The sequence below is a fragment of the Thunnus albacares genome, chromosome 13 (assembly GCF_914725855.1).
Source record: "Thunnus albacares chromosome 13, fThuAlb1.1, whole genome shotgun sequence".
Classification (NCBI taxonomy): domain Eukaryota; kingdom Metazoa; phylum Chordata; class Actinopteri; order Scombriformes; family Scombridae; genus Thunnus; species Thunnus albacares.
The window spans coordinates 14,682,818-14,698,297 of NC_058118.1; the positions used below are offsets into that span (position 1 = coordinate 14,682,818).

The 15,480-nt window shown below is 39.1% G+C and overlaps 1 protein-coding gene across 1 annotated transcript; it reads right to left on the reverse strand.

Moving 5' to 3' along the window:
• Window positions 1-406: 406 nt before the first annotated feature.
• Window positions 407-13,823, reverse strand: map3k7cl (map3k7 C-terminal like). The gene is made up of 5 exons (XM_044371734.1): window positions 13,296-13,823; window positions 11,845-11,926; window positions 8,052-8,110; window positions 5,356-5,471; window positions 407-1,325 (listed from the first exon to the last, which is right to left on the reverse strand). Exons 2-5 carry the CDS (start codon window positions 11,918-11,920, stop codon window positions 1,145-1,147), a joined length of 432 nt encoding a protein of 143 aa, XP_044227669.1. The 5' UTR covers window positions 11,921-11,926; window positions 13,296-13,823; the 3' UTR covers window positions 407-1,144.
• Window positions 13,824-15,480: the final 1,657 nt, after the last annotated feature.

The following is a 15,480-nucleotide window of genomic DNA, read 5'->3' on the forward strand; positions in this document are numbered from 1 at the left end:
TATGTATAAAATAACTGTGATAGGATGGCTATAGAGGTACATTAATACAACTAGAAAAACAGTGAAATGAAACTTTGAACTTTAAAGTTGTGTATGAAGAAAAATCACGTGTTCAAAATGGAGTTACCGGGTTGTAAGCACTGTACAACTGTGGAATGATCATCATTACAGAGCACTGTTGCCAATGTCACATGATTTGAGAAGGAAGAGGGAAGCCTGCCAGAGTTGAACCGGCCAATCAGATGACTGTTTCATAATTCCAGAGTGAGCTAATCTGTTCATGGAAAAAAACAAACAAAAAAAACAATCTACTTCCCTTTTCCACGTAAGTGCTGCAACATGATCATAAAACACACAACAAATACATGAGCACCATCTTGGAGAAATGAAACTAAGGAACTGAAGCTGGTGTTAAATAAAACGCATTTTATTAATAGACGCGGACGCTGTAAGCAACAGTTTATCTTGTTGTATACTTCTCCTTCTACAGGTGTGTGAGACATGCTACATCAAAAAAATGTACAACTCTTACAGTGTTGTGTCGCAGCAGATACTTATTGCGAAATGCTGTTCCTCACAAATGGCTACAATTTACCAATCCCTGACACTGTGTCAAACACTCATCTCATTTCCTTTTTTACCATAACAGGAACTTGACGGGCAAGTGTGGTGTTGGGTGCACGGCTGAGAGGGAGAGGGAGGGGAAACACTCCTTAAAATACAACATTTGGACCACATCATACCACCTTTGGCTCCCTCCACAGACCTCAGGTAAAAAATCTGAGTCTCCACAGGACCTGAGACAGATATCAGAATATCTGGTCACATTCACAGCAGCTGACATTTGTATGAATATATACTGTGAGGTATTGCAGTAGCGACCAGGAAAGTTCTGCAACATCACATAATAACATAACAGTACCCAGAAAGGTGGTCTATAACAGCTTCACACTGATGATGACATTATGTCTGTGGTTCATACAAGTGACATATGAAAAAAACATAGCGCCTTTCTGTGTAACTAACTGATTCACAGACTGTAGTTGTGTAGAATGAGCTCTAGCTGAGACTTGATTTCCGGTTGGTTTTCTGGCCTGATGTCAGCTGGATGTCTGGAGGTCTCAGGTTCTGCGGAGGTCAGAGGTCACGAGGAGTCCTGCCTCGTTTGATTGGTCAGGCAGAGCCTCTCCAGCTGCTGAGCACGCTCGTTGTGGACAGTCACCAAGTTGCGGTTCTCCTCTGTGAGACGCCGGAACTCCTCTTCTAGACGGGCGATCTCCACAGCCACCTTTTCATCCTCCACCAGCTCTGCCAGCAGTTTACGTCTGCAAGGAACAAGTGAGATCAAGATTTTAGCAGCAGGGCCAAACCTTTAAATTTATCTTCAAATAAATTTCACAGGAGAATGCATAAAACATTATAGTACTTCTCCAAAATCTACAATTAATTGACTGTGGCATTGATTATTTTGCCATCTCTTCCTGTTTAATCCTTTTCAGATGTTGTAAAAAGCTGGACATCATCCCAGCATACACTTGACTGGAGGAGGGGAAACACCCCTAACAGCTTCCCAGTTCACCGGTGTTTTTCTAGGCAATCTTTCACATACATGAGTACTATGAGCAATTTAGAATCTCCAGCTGTCTCTGGAATTTGGGAAGAAAGCAGAGAAACCAAGCATTGAAACAATGTAAACTTACAGGAGTGGCTGACCAGGGAAAAACAGAAACTCCTACTTAATAGCAGTAGTACTACTACTACTACTGCTACTTAATACTACTAGCTGATGAGAAACAAAGCAACAAAGCTCTGAAATAAGTAGGTAATGACATTTTGGGGCCAGCATCATGAATATTACAGCACAAAAATGTACCTTGTGTATGAGGAAAGTTTGATCCTAAAACCTAAATTACTACCATAATGTAGTATACATGAACCCTCATGAATAACTATTACAGTGTAGAACCTTATTACAGTGTAGAACCTTATTTGAAGCCGAATTTAACCAAATCTCAAAGATCTTTGTAAGTACAGTGCTCAGATACATGACCATTAGCTATCTAAAGAAGCAGGTTTACTGGTCTACATGAAGAGGAATGGCTTTGTTTGTTATTTTTTGATGTAGGTGAGACTGAGGATAAAGTCCATTTCATGTTTTATTTCTCATTATATGATGATTTAAGTGTTGGGTGTCCTGTACATGTTTCACCACTGCAACTTTGGGTTCTTGTAAGTCCAATGTGGGTTGGGGGTTTATCTGTGTATGAAATAACTAACTATAATTTTTACCGTCCCATCCTTCTCCTGGCTGGTATGACCTGGCTGGCAAGTAGACCAGGCTGGTATGACCTGGCTTCCCCTAACAATGAGTTTGCACTCTGGGTAGATATCAGCCTTTGGACTTTGGAAAGCAGCGTAAGCACATGTATGTGTACAACGTGTGTGTCATGTCCTCATGCTCGAGAGTGTGTGAATGTCAGTGTTGTATTACAGCTGGTAAGTGCCAAGTCACATAACAGCAGCATCAACAAACATGAAATTGAGTCTCTATTCTACAATAAAGGCTGTGTGAAGCTTTAATGACATAACTATGAAAGACGATGACTATACTGGCTCTATACTATTCTGTAGTTTGTAATATGATGCCAGTGATAACAGGTTGCAAGTGTTTTAAATTTTGGTAATGGAGCTTATCTTTTGTTTAGATTTGGATCTTGGGTTGTACCTTTGATTCTTGACTAAAAGATAAAAATCTTATATTAAGAAAAATGACCATAGAAGTCATTCTGTTTGATGGTGAATAAGTGTTCATTTATGAAATCAAATTTCTGACAAGATTTCATTTTCTCATGTTTTAATATAGTAGTTAATGAATGAACTTTTAGTAAAAATCACATTTCTCATTTAATACAGTAACCACAATCTTATATTCATATGGAAAGGATCAACTTGTTGAGTTCAGATTGACATGTCATGAACTTTTGGTCTTTTCTGTGTAATCAAACTGTTGGTCACAATGGACTATTCATTTGAAATGATCTTTAAAAAAACTTGAACTAGAAACTACGATATGTGTATCTCCATCCATTTCCAGTTCTCACACATTTCCCTACTATTCCAGGAATGGTAATTGCATCTGAACTGACACAATAAATCTAACTTTAGTCATGAATTTAGTAATTAACAACACACACACATATTCAAACACAAAGGGATGGGAGTATAGTTATTGTATCGACAATTTCCCAGTCATGATTTAAGTGTTTTGTGGTGTTACGTAATTAGTCTGCATTGAGAGCACAGCTTCTCACAATTTGATGGCAGATTTACAGTAAAAGCTTACTAGTGCTGATGCATTACTTTTGCACAGATTTTTTTTTTCCTTTGTTAGATGCAAGTTGAAGCATGTATGTTTGTGTGACAGAAAGAGAACGGAAAAGGGGAAGAGAGCTTTTTCAGTTCAAAGGAATCCATCCAGAAACCTGAGAATCCCAAAAAAAATTGTACATTATAATTCTACATTTCTCACACCACCTGTGAGACCACAACTCAACAGATTTGAAACCATCTCAAATAGCTTCCACTAGGGAAGTTAATGATTTAAAAGAAAGTGATGTCACAATGGGAGTATTTATTGCGCAATCTCTTTGTATCATGATGGAAGCAGTCATAGGGTTGACTCCATCAAGTGTTTTCAGAGTAATTTCAGTGTCTGAGTAAGACTTTTTTGAACTCACTTATTTAATTTGAGAAAATCAACATTTTTGTTAATGTTATGTTATGGCATAAAATTCAGGTCATGAGCACTAGAGGACTTATTGGAGTTTGTAAAAACTCCAATAGATAGTTATATGAGTTCATATTCATGATACAGATGAGAGCTATGAGCTTGTTTTTTTCTGGCCAAAAGAAGACTGAGTGCATTTTGGAAAATCCCTACTCAATCTGTTGTTCCTGTTGTCAACACTTCACTGTATGAGGCAAAACACAACACTCTCTCTCTCTGTGTAATCCTCCCCATATGGGAAGTAACAAAAATTTGATTGCGTAATGCCCGTCTGTTAAAGAACGGTGACAAAAGGCATAAAATATGAAAACATCTTCTCTTCCATGGAAATATATTTATCTGTATCAATACCTTACAATATATTTCTAGTATCGGGGTAAAAGCCTGTATGGTTTTGCCCATCACCAATTTACTGTAAATGCGTGTGTCCGATTTACTGTGTGTATGTGTCATTGGATGGGGGCATCAGCGAAAGCGTAAAGAGAGAGAACTAAGAGTTTCTACAGTACTGACTCATCACGTTCCTTATCGAAACTCAAAGCTGCACTCATCCCACCAGAGTCTGCCTCCTGTTCTCTATTTAGGAACTGCCAAGTGGTGTGGGTTGTGTGTGTGCGTGTCTGTTTGTGTGCGTAGGTGTGGTGGTGGGGTAACAGCGAGGGCCTTGAAAATCCCTCTGCTAAGACTACCCACAGCTGCTGAGGACACAGGGGACAGTGTGTGTGTTATACACCCCTGCTTATGTGCAAGCTTATACAGTACATATGCGCATTAAAGCATACAGCAGGTGTCACTCTATTAATTAGGGTTGCAGTTGGTGTAATTTTCATCTTAGCAGTGGTGCTACTTTCTCCTGATATGATCCAGAATCAACCAGAGAAACCCAGTGTACAGTACATCCGGCCTTCATAAACACACTCATCCCTGTTTACATTGACTCGTCACACATGCTTGATCTTGTCTCTAATTTAAAAACAATAACAATAAAAAACTGATCTGAAATCAATGTCACACCAGCTGTTCAAATATTATCTGTGGGGTAATCCTCTCACTGGAATATGCGCTAAATGCTGTATGGAAGCTTTTAACATGTGCCATCTAGTGGACGTTTTGAACCAAAATGCCTTGCAGTCCTATAAGTGCTTAAATTTTTAGCAAGGGTGGCCTTAAACCTCTTAAGTTTACATGTTAAACACACCTAGTGAATGTAAAAAAAAAAAATCTATTTTCATTATAATTTGTAAATTTGTTTTTTCTTGAATTAGTTTTATTTAATAGTATTCCATCTAGAAAGTAATTTCATATCTAAAAGGCTATTTTTACTGATAGTGTCAAAAAGCCTTTTTCCTTTTGCCTTCTATGCCACCTCTGGAAAAAAGACCACAGACAAAGCTGCCAGTGCATAAGTTAAAACATGCTTTCAGCATGTAATCCTGATGTCATTTAAACATGCAACCTCCTGATCTGGAGTCAGACCATTGCACCACAACATCTTCCATGTGTTTTTTTAACAAAACAATTTATAGTGCAAGTATTAATAATATGGAGATAATTTATTTGGGCCTCACTTGCGGTCCTCAAGCACAGCAATCTCATGTTTGACTTGGTGGAACTCTCTCGCCATCCTGCAGTGATCCTTGTACACCTGAACGCTCTCCCTCAGAGACACACAGGGGGGCACAGGCTGGAAAGGTCAGAGAGATGCTGTATTAGATGAGGATTATTATAAGATATTAAGCAAAACAATAAGAGGGTTATATCACACAAGCTATATCTATGTGCACACCTGGGCCAGTTGTTTGGAATGGCAATCTAAAAAAAATTAGTAATCAGTAAATTCCCCTTTCCCTGATAATTTTTCTAATCACAGCTTGTGCTAAAAGACTGGAAAAAGGCTAATCCCTGATGACTTTGGTAACCCTCTGACTTTGCTCATAGTGCACCAACATTGCCAGGTGCTTTGATCCATGACAAAGTATCTCCTAAAGTAATGTCTGAATGTCCATGAAATGTGCTGCAAATATTACTAATAGTACACCATGACATCACTGTGCTTAAGGATGGCAAGTGAGACCTTAAGTGACTTATCTCCATATTACTCTACAACTATAAATGCTTTATTTCACAAAGTAGGAATCCTTGTGGTGCAATGATAGCACATATGACTCCAGATCAGAAGGTTGAATCAAATCAAATCATATCACAATAACCTGCTGGACTAAACCTGTTAGCCTTTTCTTTTTATATAATATAATAGTACAGTGTATGCTTGTTCATTCATTGGCCTGCTACTACTATTTTCATGTGATACTCTAAAACAACATGTGGTTTACATAACCCTGGAACTGGCACACACTGAAGGATAATTCAATGACAACACTAATAGCAGAGTGAGCACACAATGAGTAAAAACACTCAATTGATAAACTAAAACTAAGCTTTGAATCTTGAATCTTGAGATTCAGCTTCCACCCAAAATATAATGGAGCTTTAAAGAAAAATAGGTTTATTTTATAATGAGGTTAATTTTTGATCTCCTTTTTCTCTCAATTTGCCCAGCTATTTTTTGGCTGGACCACAACAGTGGCCTTACCAACCCAAATGTCTGTCCCTCACTGACTGACTGACTGACTGACTGAGTAATGAAGCTACACCATTGGTTGGCCGAAGGCCGCCAAAGCTTGGCACAGCCAAGTATCCCAGAATACATTTTGCACCAAATGGCGGTGATGGTGGAGATTATGAGCCAGGCCAAAAGCTGTTGTAAATTTTGCTGTAGGACTGTTATGTCACTTTATGTTTTAATATTTTTTCAGCAAGAAAGTAACCATTTAGATTCCCAAAATGTGGTCAGTTTATCCGAATAATGCTTATTCGGAAATTTACTCTAACATTTTCAGAGATGTGAGGAGCCACTGGTCGGGTGCCAGCTGGTCATCTCAGCTGCTAGCAGCCAGCTGCCAACTCCTGAGATGACCGGCCGGTCAGCATCCGTCGTCATCCTGGGGCAGAGTTGGACTGGCCATCAGGAGTACAGGAGAAATCCCAGTGGGCTGATGGCTATGTGGGCCGCTTGAGAAGCTCATTACACAAAAACAAGAGTCTCTTATGTCTTTTCCTCCCTTGAAGTCACCAAACATAAAAGCTCTTGTTTAAACAGGCTTTTTAGCTTTATTTGGAAAAATAAGCCACACAAGGAGCAAGGAGGTTATGTCTATGTCTTTAACAAAGAGAAGTCTTACCGTTTTGGATTTTTCCTCATTCAACCATATTATCAAAGTTACTGTGCCTAATGTGCCCTAATAATGTGCCTTTATGCTGTCTGTAAACTTCCTATCAAACTCTCCAACTTTCATAAGCTTTTATGTGTTGGTCCTTTCTATATAAGCACAACTATTCTCCTCACAAATGTTTCTTATGGAATAATGTCAATATCACGCACAGAAACAAATCATTATTTTTTGAAAATTGGTTTAACAACATTTTACTTGTAAAACAGCTATTTAACCGTGAAGGGCTTCTGTATTCATACGAACGGTTTTATAGAGAAATATAGTGTTCCTGTCTCCCAAAGTGAGCATAGTACTGTAATCAATGCACTGTCAACTGGCATTATATGCTTATCACATTGCTTATCACGTGTATTCCTAATATAGAAGACTTTTTTTGTAACTATATGGTGGAAAAGCTAGAACATGTGTTTATTCGGTGTGTACATGTGACAGTGTTTTGGGCTGATTTTCAGTTGGAGCAATGAGCAATATGTCATTAATTTCCTCTTTATTTTTTAGCAAAATTTTACATTAATAAAATGAAATAAGTTACCATCTTTAAACAAACAGATCTAAGCATACATCTTCAAACATTTTATACACGGTCCAGCCATATAGTGGGTTATGACCCAGTCTTGTTTTTTTTTACAGTTAATGATTCCCAGAATGATTTCTCTGAGAGAACTGGTCTGGAATTCATCTGTGATTTAGTTATGCAGAAGATGGAAAGATCAATAGTGACAGCAATAGTAAGGACAAAAATATTTCAAAATATTTTAAAAAGGTGGAATTAATTTGATATTGCCTTGTCTGACTATCTGTTGACATCGGAGAAAAACAGACACATGAAACCAGACATGAAATGCAAAACTCTGTGAATTGAACGTCATTGCCTTCTCCTCTCCTCTATATTCTGTCTCTCCTCCCTTCTGCTGCTCTGCCAATGATACAAGGTGTCTATTTAATGTAATGTGATGCTACAGTGTGCATACCTGTAATCGCTGTTCAAGATCCGGGAAAGTCTGAGAGAGGTCCTCCACATCTTTTACATCTATCAAACCAGGACACATCATACAGTTAACACAACTGACAATTATAAAAATGATAACATTAAATGCTGAGCTACAAATGAATCAATACAATTATGACATATTAAAACATAATATTGTTATATAATTGTTATATAATTATACAGTTTAACTTACTATTCTGATAGTTTTGTATTACTACTAATTGCATATAATATGTTTTTAGATTGGATTCCTGCCTTCCATAAAGTCATAATTTCAATTCATTTTAGAGCTCTATGACAATCCTCCGGCAAATTTAAAACCTGCATTAGACAGGTAATCGATCACTGTGAATTTTTCTTTGTCAAACTTAGGTTATAATCACATGGAGATCACGTTGCAGACAGGGATTGCTTTAAACATATTAGAGACATTGCAGAAAGCATTTGGGAATTGAATGCAAAAAGTTTCTTGTTTGTTGACCTTGTTTAAAAAAAATTAAACTAGGAGAATGAACAAGCAACAATTTATTATTTAACTGCTTCTGTTGAAGGACAATGTGAATTCTGTGGTTTCTTTATTTAATAAGATTGCCCTTCAGCATTAAAAACATCAAAACTTGTATTGTGATGGATTACCAACAAGCTTTAACTCTCAAAAAAGATTTTCATTACATGCTGAATGAATCTCTGCCTAAAATGTAGGAAACCATTACTATACCATTTAAAGCTATATCATGTAACTATTCTGCATCAAAATGTCTAAAAACAAGTAGACCTGTGTTATATATTTTGTACTTACATTATCCCAAATGTTTCCAACAATTTTAAAACCCAGACAAATCAGTCATCTTAATCAAGGTAATGGTCTGTTTCATTTGGTCGCCTGTCAATGGCATCATACCCCCTCTACCAAAGAGTATACGCACACAAGATACATGCATCAGCATTGTGGTTGTCTGCTACAAAGCCTTCTACCAAAGAGTACACACATACAAAATAATACTTTGGTGTTGTGGTTGCCTAACAGAAACTGTCATGAATCGACTTTTATTCAATTTTAAGCCATATTTTTATGATAACTTTTTTTAGATTTGTTGTTTTTAATTGTATTTTTTTAACTGAATGCCGGATTTCAGTCACTGAACGTCTGGATCTTAGGTTATCAGAGAAGCAAGCTGAGCAAACATTAGCATCAACTCGGCTAGCAGACCCTCCTGGATGTCCTCTTTCCACCAAAGTGTCGGAGAAACACTGGCTTTTAACATGAAACTGCTTTATTCAGTGTTTTTTCCAGTTTTATTCCTCATATACGTTTGTATTGGAGAGGAGGAGGGTAATTCAGCTCCCGGTAAAAACCTGCTGAACTTCTGTATCTTAAGTTATCAGAGAAACAAGCTAAGCAACCGTTAACAGCAGAAACACTGATTTATAACATGAAACTGCTTTATTCAGTGTTTTTACTTGTTTTAATCACTGGATCTGTTTGTTTTGAGAAGAGGAGACCTCTACGAATAATTCGGCTCCCAGTAAAAACATCCTGAATGATGAACACTGAAGAAATCCTAACCTGGGGAAGCTGGTTGTTTAACAATGAAGACAACAACTCCCATGATCCCACGCTACTTTACACCATCATCACACTCTGTCTTTTGTTATTGTTTTGATTGAGAGACCCCTAGCAGCAGAAATGACATATTGTGCATTTAAAAAGTAAAGATTCTCAATCATCCAGGTCATTGTATATCCAGAAAAATATAAGTCAGCTGGACTTGTTTTAGATTCTTAGACATTTCACCCCTCATCCAAAAGGCTTCTTCAGGTCTGACTGACTGGTGGGCAGCCCCAGGTATTCAACCGCTGGAGGGTCATTTACACCTTAAGAGTCACTTTTACTCTTGATTTAACCCTTCTGGATGATCTCAACTTCATTTGAATCAACATATAGTGTATAATGTATTCTGAATTAGAATATTTTCACAATTAATATTGTTTGCTGTATGCTCTTCACGTACAGCAGGGTGACTTGTCCTACAGGCAGTTGCTTTAATGCCTTTCTCCGTCTCATGAAATGGCCCAGAATGAAACACTATAGCAGCCTCTTACATGATACCACAACATAGCAACACAGTGCTACACTTATAAATGAGCCATGTCCTCTTCCTGAACAGCAGTAATGAGCTGTCAGACTGAAAGACGTGCAAGATAAGAATACAAAGGGACAACCGTGTGAGCAGACAAACACAGTGAGCAGATACTGCAGGACAGACAGGCCAGATGTATGGACAGATAGGGATTCAGACAGACAAGCAGCCAGCCAGACAGACAGGCCAGACAAAAACAGACAGGTTGTCTGCACCAGCCTCTGCCTCGCCAGTAATGTCCCCCTGGAGTTGTGGAACACATGTGGAGAATCCTGGGATGATGCAACCTTCTAAAAGCAGGAGTATTAGCAGGCCAGTCAGCAGCCATGGGGCCAATTATGATGTGGAATAAATACAGTTCTCATGCTTAGGATTGACACAGTGTGGGGTTATAACTATGCCTGGCATGAAGTCACGAAGGGCCTAGAGGATGATCCACAGATGGAGCACAGTTCTCAGTCCCCCCTGCTGAGAAACACGAGTTCAAAGAGAAAACAACATCAGCGTCTGGGGAATATCCGGAGTTTGATTTTGGAGGTTTGGGTCAGATTGTGCCTTAACAGCTCTGGAGCCACAACTAAAACTAAAAGAGGGCATACTACCATCTAGAAGAAAAACAGGCCCTGTACAGATAGCCCATAACTACACAAAAACTCATTAGAAATACATATAAATTGTGTGGATGAAGCTGTTAAGTAGGGTAGAAAAAGCAAGCAAAAAGCTAAAGAACACAGCTAAATGAAAAATAGCACAAGCAGGATGTCGTGGAGTTGAATGTATCACTGCTCAGAGTCGGCTTTGAGTGTGTGGCTCCTACTGTAGCCCTTCATCTCACTTCCTGAGAGTAAGACAAGGAGGATCAGAGATGGGTGGAGTAGGACTGGAAGTGTTAACTGCTTATAAATATAGGCCAGTGTTCTAAAAGCTGAACAGTGAATCAGGCAACAGGACACTGTTAGTATTAGATTGGAAACCTGACTCTGCCATTGCATAGCTGCAGCTGCTGTCCCAGTGCCTGGCCCCACTGCAGTAAAACATCCTGACAGACAGCACCTAGAACCATAGGTAGGATAAACCTTTGAGAGTGTGTGTGCGTGTGTGTGTGTGTGAGAGAGAGAGAGAGAGAGAGAGAGAGAGAGGGAGGGAGTGAGGGGGACAGTTTGGGAGAGATGAAGAGAAGTATGCATGTTTGTATTGTGATAGTCACAATTCAGGTGGTGCAATTGTTTGAGAGGGTGCATTTTGTAAGTGCAGTTTTTAATATGCTGTGGTCCTACAGAAATAGATGGAACACCTGTCCCAGCTACAGAGTAGAAGAATGAACACAGTTAAAGTGATAGGGTGTGAGGGAGGTGGAGGGGGGTGGGGGATGGCGGGCTGCTCGGGGCAGATTGTGCCTGGTCTGTTTTGGTGGGAGGAATGTCGCGCATGTGTTCCACGCATACTGGAAATGTAGTGAGAGTAGAGCTCGAGGCTTCATCTGGTGTTAAATGATAAATTGAGTAATTGGTGTAACTAAACTCAAAATAAGTTGTTACCATGATTTTGAGACACAGGAAGACAGGTGTGTGTAGATGGCTGTGTGTGTGTGTGTGTGTGTGTGTGTGTGTACTGTGTAGCGTCTGTGTTTACCTGATGTGTTGTCGAGGCTGAAGGCGATTCTAACTTCAGATTTATCAGGAGACACTCTTCTGGTTGAGGTGATCATTTATCCCTTCATGAGGCAACAGGTACAAAACAGAGCCGTTAGCACAATCAAAAGAATCTCACGAAAGATGAACGATGATGTGATGCTGAAATGATTTGAACAAGTGAGAATTTATTAAAATAATCAATTAATACTTTATGTAATTTATCAAGAAAATGTCAAATATTAACTGTTTCCAGCTTCTTAAATTTGATGTCTTGTGGTTCTTTCTATGCTTATTGACTAAATTTAACATCTTTGGGTTTTGAACTGTTGGCAGACAGCAAATTGAGGATGGATCTAGGACTCTGTGAAAGGCATTTTTCATTATTTTATGACATTTTATGGACAAACAATCCATCAATTAATAAAAAAATAATCAGCAGACTAGTAAAAACCCTAATTCGATGTGTATGTGGTGTCCAATCTGACATGGAGGGCAAAAATTACAGGTTTGAAATACAATACTGCAACAATTGATTATTTGATCATTTCAGTCATTTTTCAAGTAAAAATGCCAACCATGCTCTGGTTCCAGCTTCTCAGATGTGATGATTTGCTGTTTTTCTTTATCATGTATGACAATAAATTGAATATCTTAAGGTTTTAGACTGTTTGTCGGACAAAATAGGCAGATTGAAGGCATCACTGTGGATTCTAAGAAAAATTCTCAGAATGCATGCCATTTTATCACTTTTTTTTTTTTTTACATTTCATTAACTAAACAATTAATCAATTAATCAAGAAAATAATCGACAGAATAATCGATTGGGAAAATAATCGTTAGTTGCAGCTCTGACTGCAATTTTAACCAGACAGAGAAACTAAACACTGGACTCAGCAGGTGCAGTGTTCAATTGGAATTATCGCCTGCAGACCCTTTGATTAAGACCATGATTAAACCACAACTAGGAAAGTATGGAGCCTTGTGAACACACAAACACAGCCACCAGTTTCATCATGCATTTAGAGTTGCAGTGGGATTAAATAATTAGGGAGGTTTGACAGACTAGCTCTGAGGTCTGGATTTCACATGCCCCCCTGCCAGTGAAGGTACAGGCTTTTTATATCAGGGCATTTGCCTGCTTTAACCCTGGTAAACCCTCTGTCTCACACAGCTAATGACCTTCTACACTTCTTTGAATAATAAAAGTAATGTCTCTCCAAATTGTTGGAAAAAAAGGTTGAAAGTTCAAATATTCAAAGTTTGAGGTTGCAATCAGTGATGAAAACATTGACAATATGACTGTATCAGTAAGTGAAACATGACAGCTCAATTGTCCCTTGCGCATAATGTATTTAAACCACATTATGATACTGACTATATGCCATAAACATATGGACAACTTCCAGCATGCACTGGGTAGCTGAAAATGATCCAACAGGTCATCGTTACCTGAAGCAGCACGAACCCGACCCAGGAAATGCCGTAGGCTATAATAAGGTTTAAAATCAGGTAGCAGTGTACGTCCTCAATGCTGATTGTTTTCTGTTCCCCTGCCGGACCACTGTTGATGTCGTTTCAGCCGTTGCGCTCCTGCGCGATCCAGCAAAGATGGCACAACTACCTCTCCAAAGAGTTGACCTCCGTTTTCCCTCTTGAGACTCCCAGCTGTATGATTTTGTATTTAGACGTTTTCCACCATTTACCCGAGGCGTCCACTACACTCTCTCACTACAGTCAGAGGGGTCTCCGGCAGCTCAAGTTTGCGTGGGCATGGGCATGTTATCCACGTACTGTAGCCACGCGGCAAAGAGCAACACAACAGGGCGCAGGCTGTAGAGGAATGCCGTCCGCTGTCCCCCTGTGGCGGCCCGGGCCCAATTAAATGTCTCAGATGACATGACTTTAGCCCGCAAAAATGCCCATAGCTGCAGCACTGTTTTGAGTGACATGGTCATGCCGCTGGGATGGTCTTTGGCTTTGCAATAGCTGTGCAATGAGGCAGTTGCTCAGAATGAATATCTCGTGCTATAATAGCTCTTGCGGAAGAAAATAGAGCATCCCCATGTCTGTTTATCTCTCTGGGGGTAGTTTGGGGGATGTAGTGGGCAATGCCACCTATTTCAGATGGTAAACTTTTTATGCTTGGAGGAGTAAGGTCGTACATCTAAGTAATGGTAAATAGTGTGACAGGGGCACTTAAAGGTGGATTTTTAAAAACACCGATTTTACGTATGAGGGTCAGTTTACACATTTAGGGGGAGTGCTACTGAGCCTGTGAAAACTATGATTTCTGAGCTTTCTTTAAAATTATCAGCAGGGAGTAATGAAAACACACAATGGAGTTGCATTATGGGAAATGTAGGAATGTGCAGTATGTTTGGAGCTTGGCACTTACAAGATACTAAAAGTCAGGGTATCTTGGCTTCTTTTGCTTTAGTTTTCGTTTTTTCTTTCAATCTGTCTCTGCAAATTCCCCAGTTCTATGGAAGTATAATAGGCTACTAAATTGCGAGAATGTACCTCAGTTAGATTATACAGATTCATGGTTAATTCAGCCTCAAATACATCAGGATGTCTTACATTTCATCGCTGCTCAGTGTATCTCTAAATTCTGTGATTTTTAATTTTTTGTTTTTATGATAAACAAGCCACTTAAAACCCCATGGGATTATCTGAAAAACGCTGAAAACAGAGATTACTCCCCATTAGTCACTCCACATATTAAATCCCCCACTTGAAACTTGGGTGAAGAGGCATCACAAGCTGCCCTCCATCTGGCATGTAAGGCTGACATGAATACTTATGACCAGAATTCATAGTAGACCTGAATATCATAGTAATAATGATGCTAAACTGACATTATGCATATGAGGATGGGTCTGAGAGAGATAAAAAATAACACAAATTAGGTTCTGTGGTTGTCTGAAAGAATTATTGTTCATGCTCTGATTTATGGCTATGATTGGTACTTTTATATCCATAAGTCCACTGCACCTGCACACCAGCAGATGACAGCATTCCCCCTGAATTACATACAGCCAGGCTTTTCAGCTGGTTGTGCACTGGCTGTAGGAGAGAGAGAGAGACACACAGAGAGTGAGACAAATAGAGAGGGAGAGAGATAAATGATTCTCTGCACCTCCATGAGTCCCCCTTCTCCTCGTTTGTCTTCACTGACAGGCTGTTGACACAGACCTGCCTTATCGGCCCAAGGGACTGTTCATTGGACTCATTGTGATGGATGGGACACACTCAAACATCCGTAGGTCTCTTACGCTGGAGTCATAGTTTAGATTTGAGTCTTATGTACTTGTGTATACAGTTGAGAGCCTTGTGTAGTGATACATGAACCAGATTTGGCAGGTTTGAAGGGTTTAAATGGTAGATTTAAGATACATAGAGAGGTAGGACTTCTTAGATACAGTACAAACAAGGTTGGATATAAGTAAATATAATGTAAAGAAATGTAAATGTGCTTTCTCCTGTGAAATGTATTTTCTTAATGCATGTGGCTTTATACAGGGTCATAAAGTCCAGCCTGTCCATTTTAATTTTCTTTGCTTTGCTGACTTTCCTTCAACAACTACAGGATTTTTGAGCTTTCACTCTTTCTCATTGGGATTTTATCTCTTTT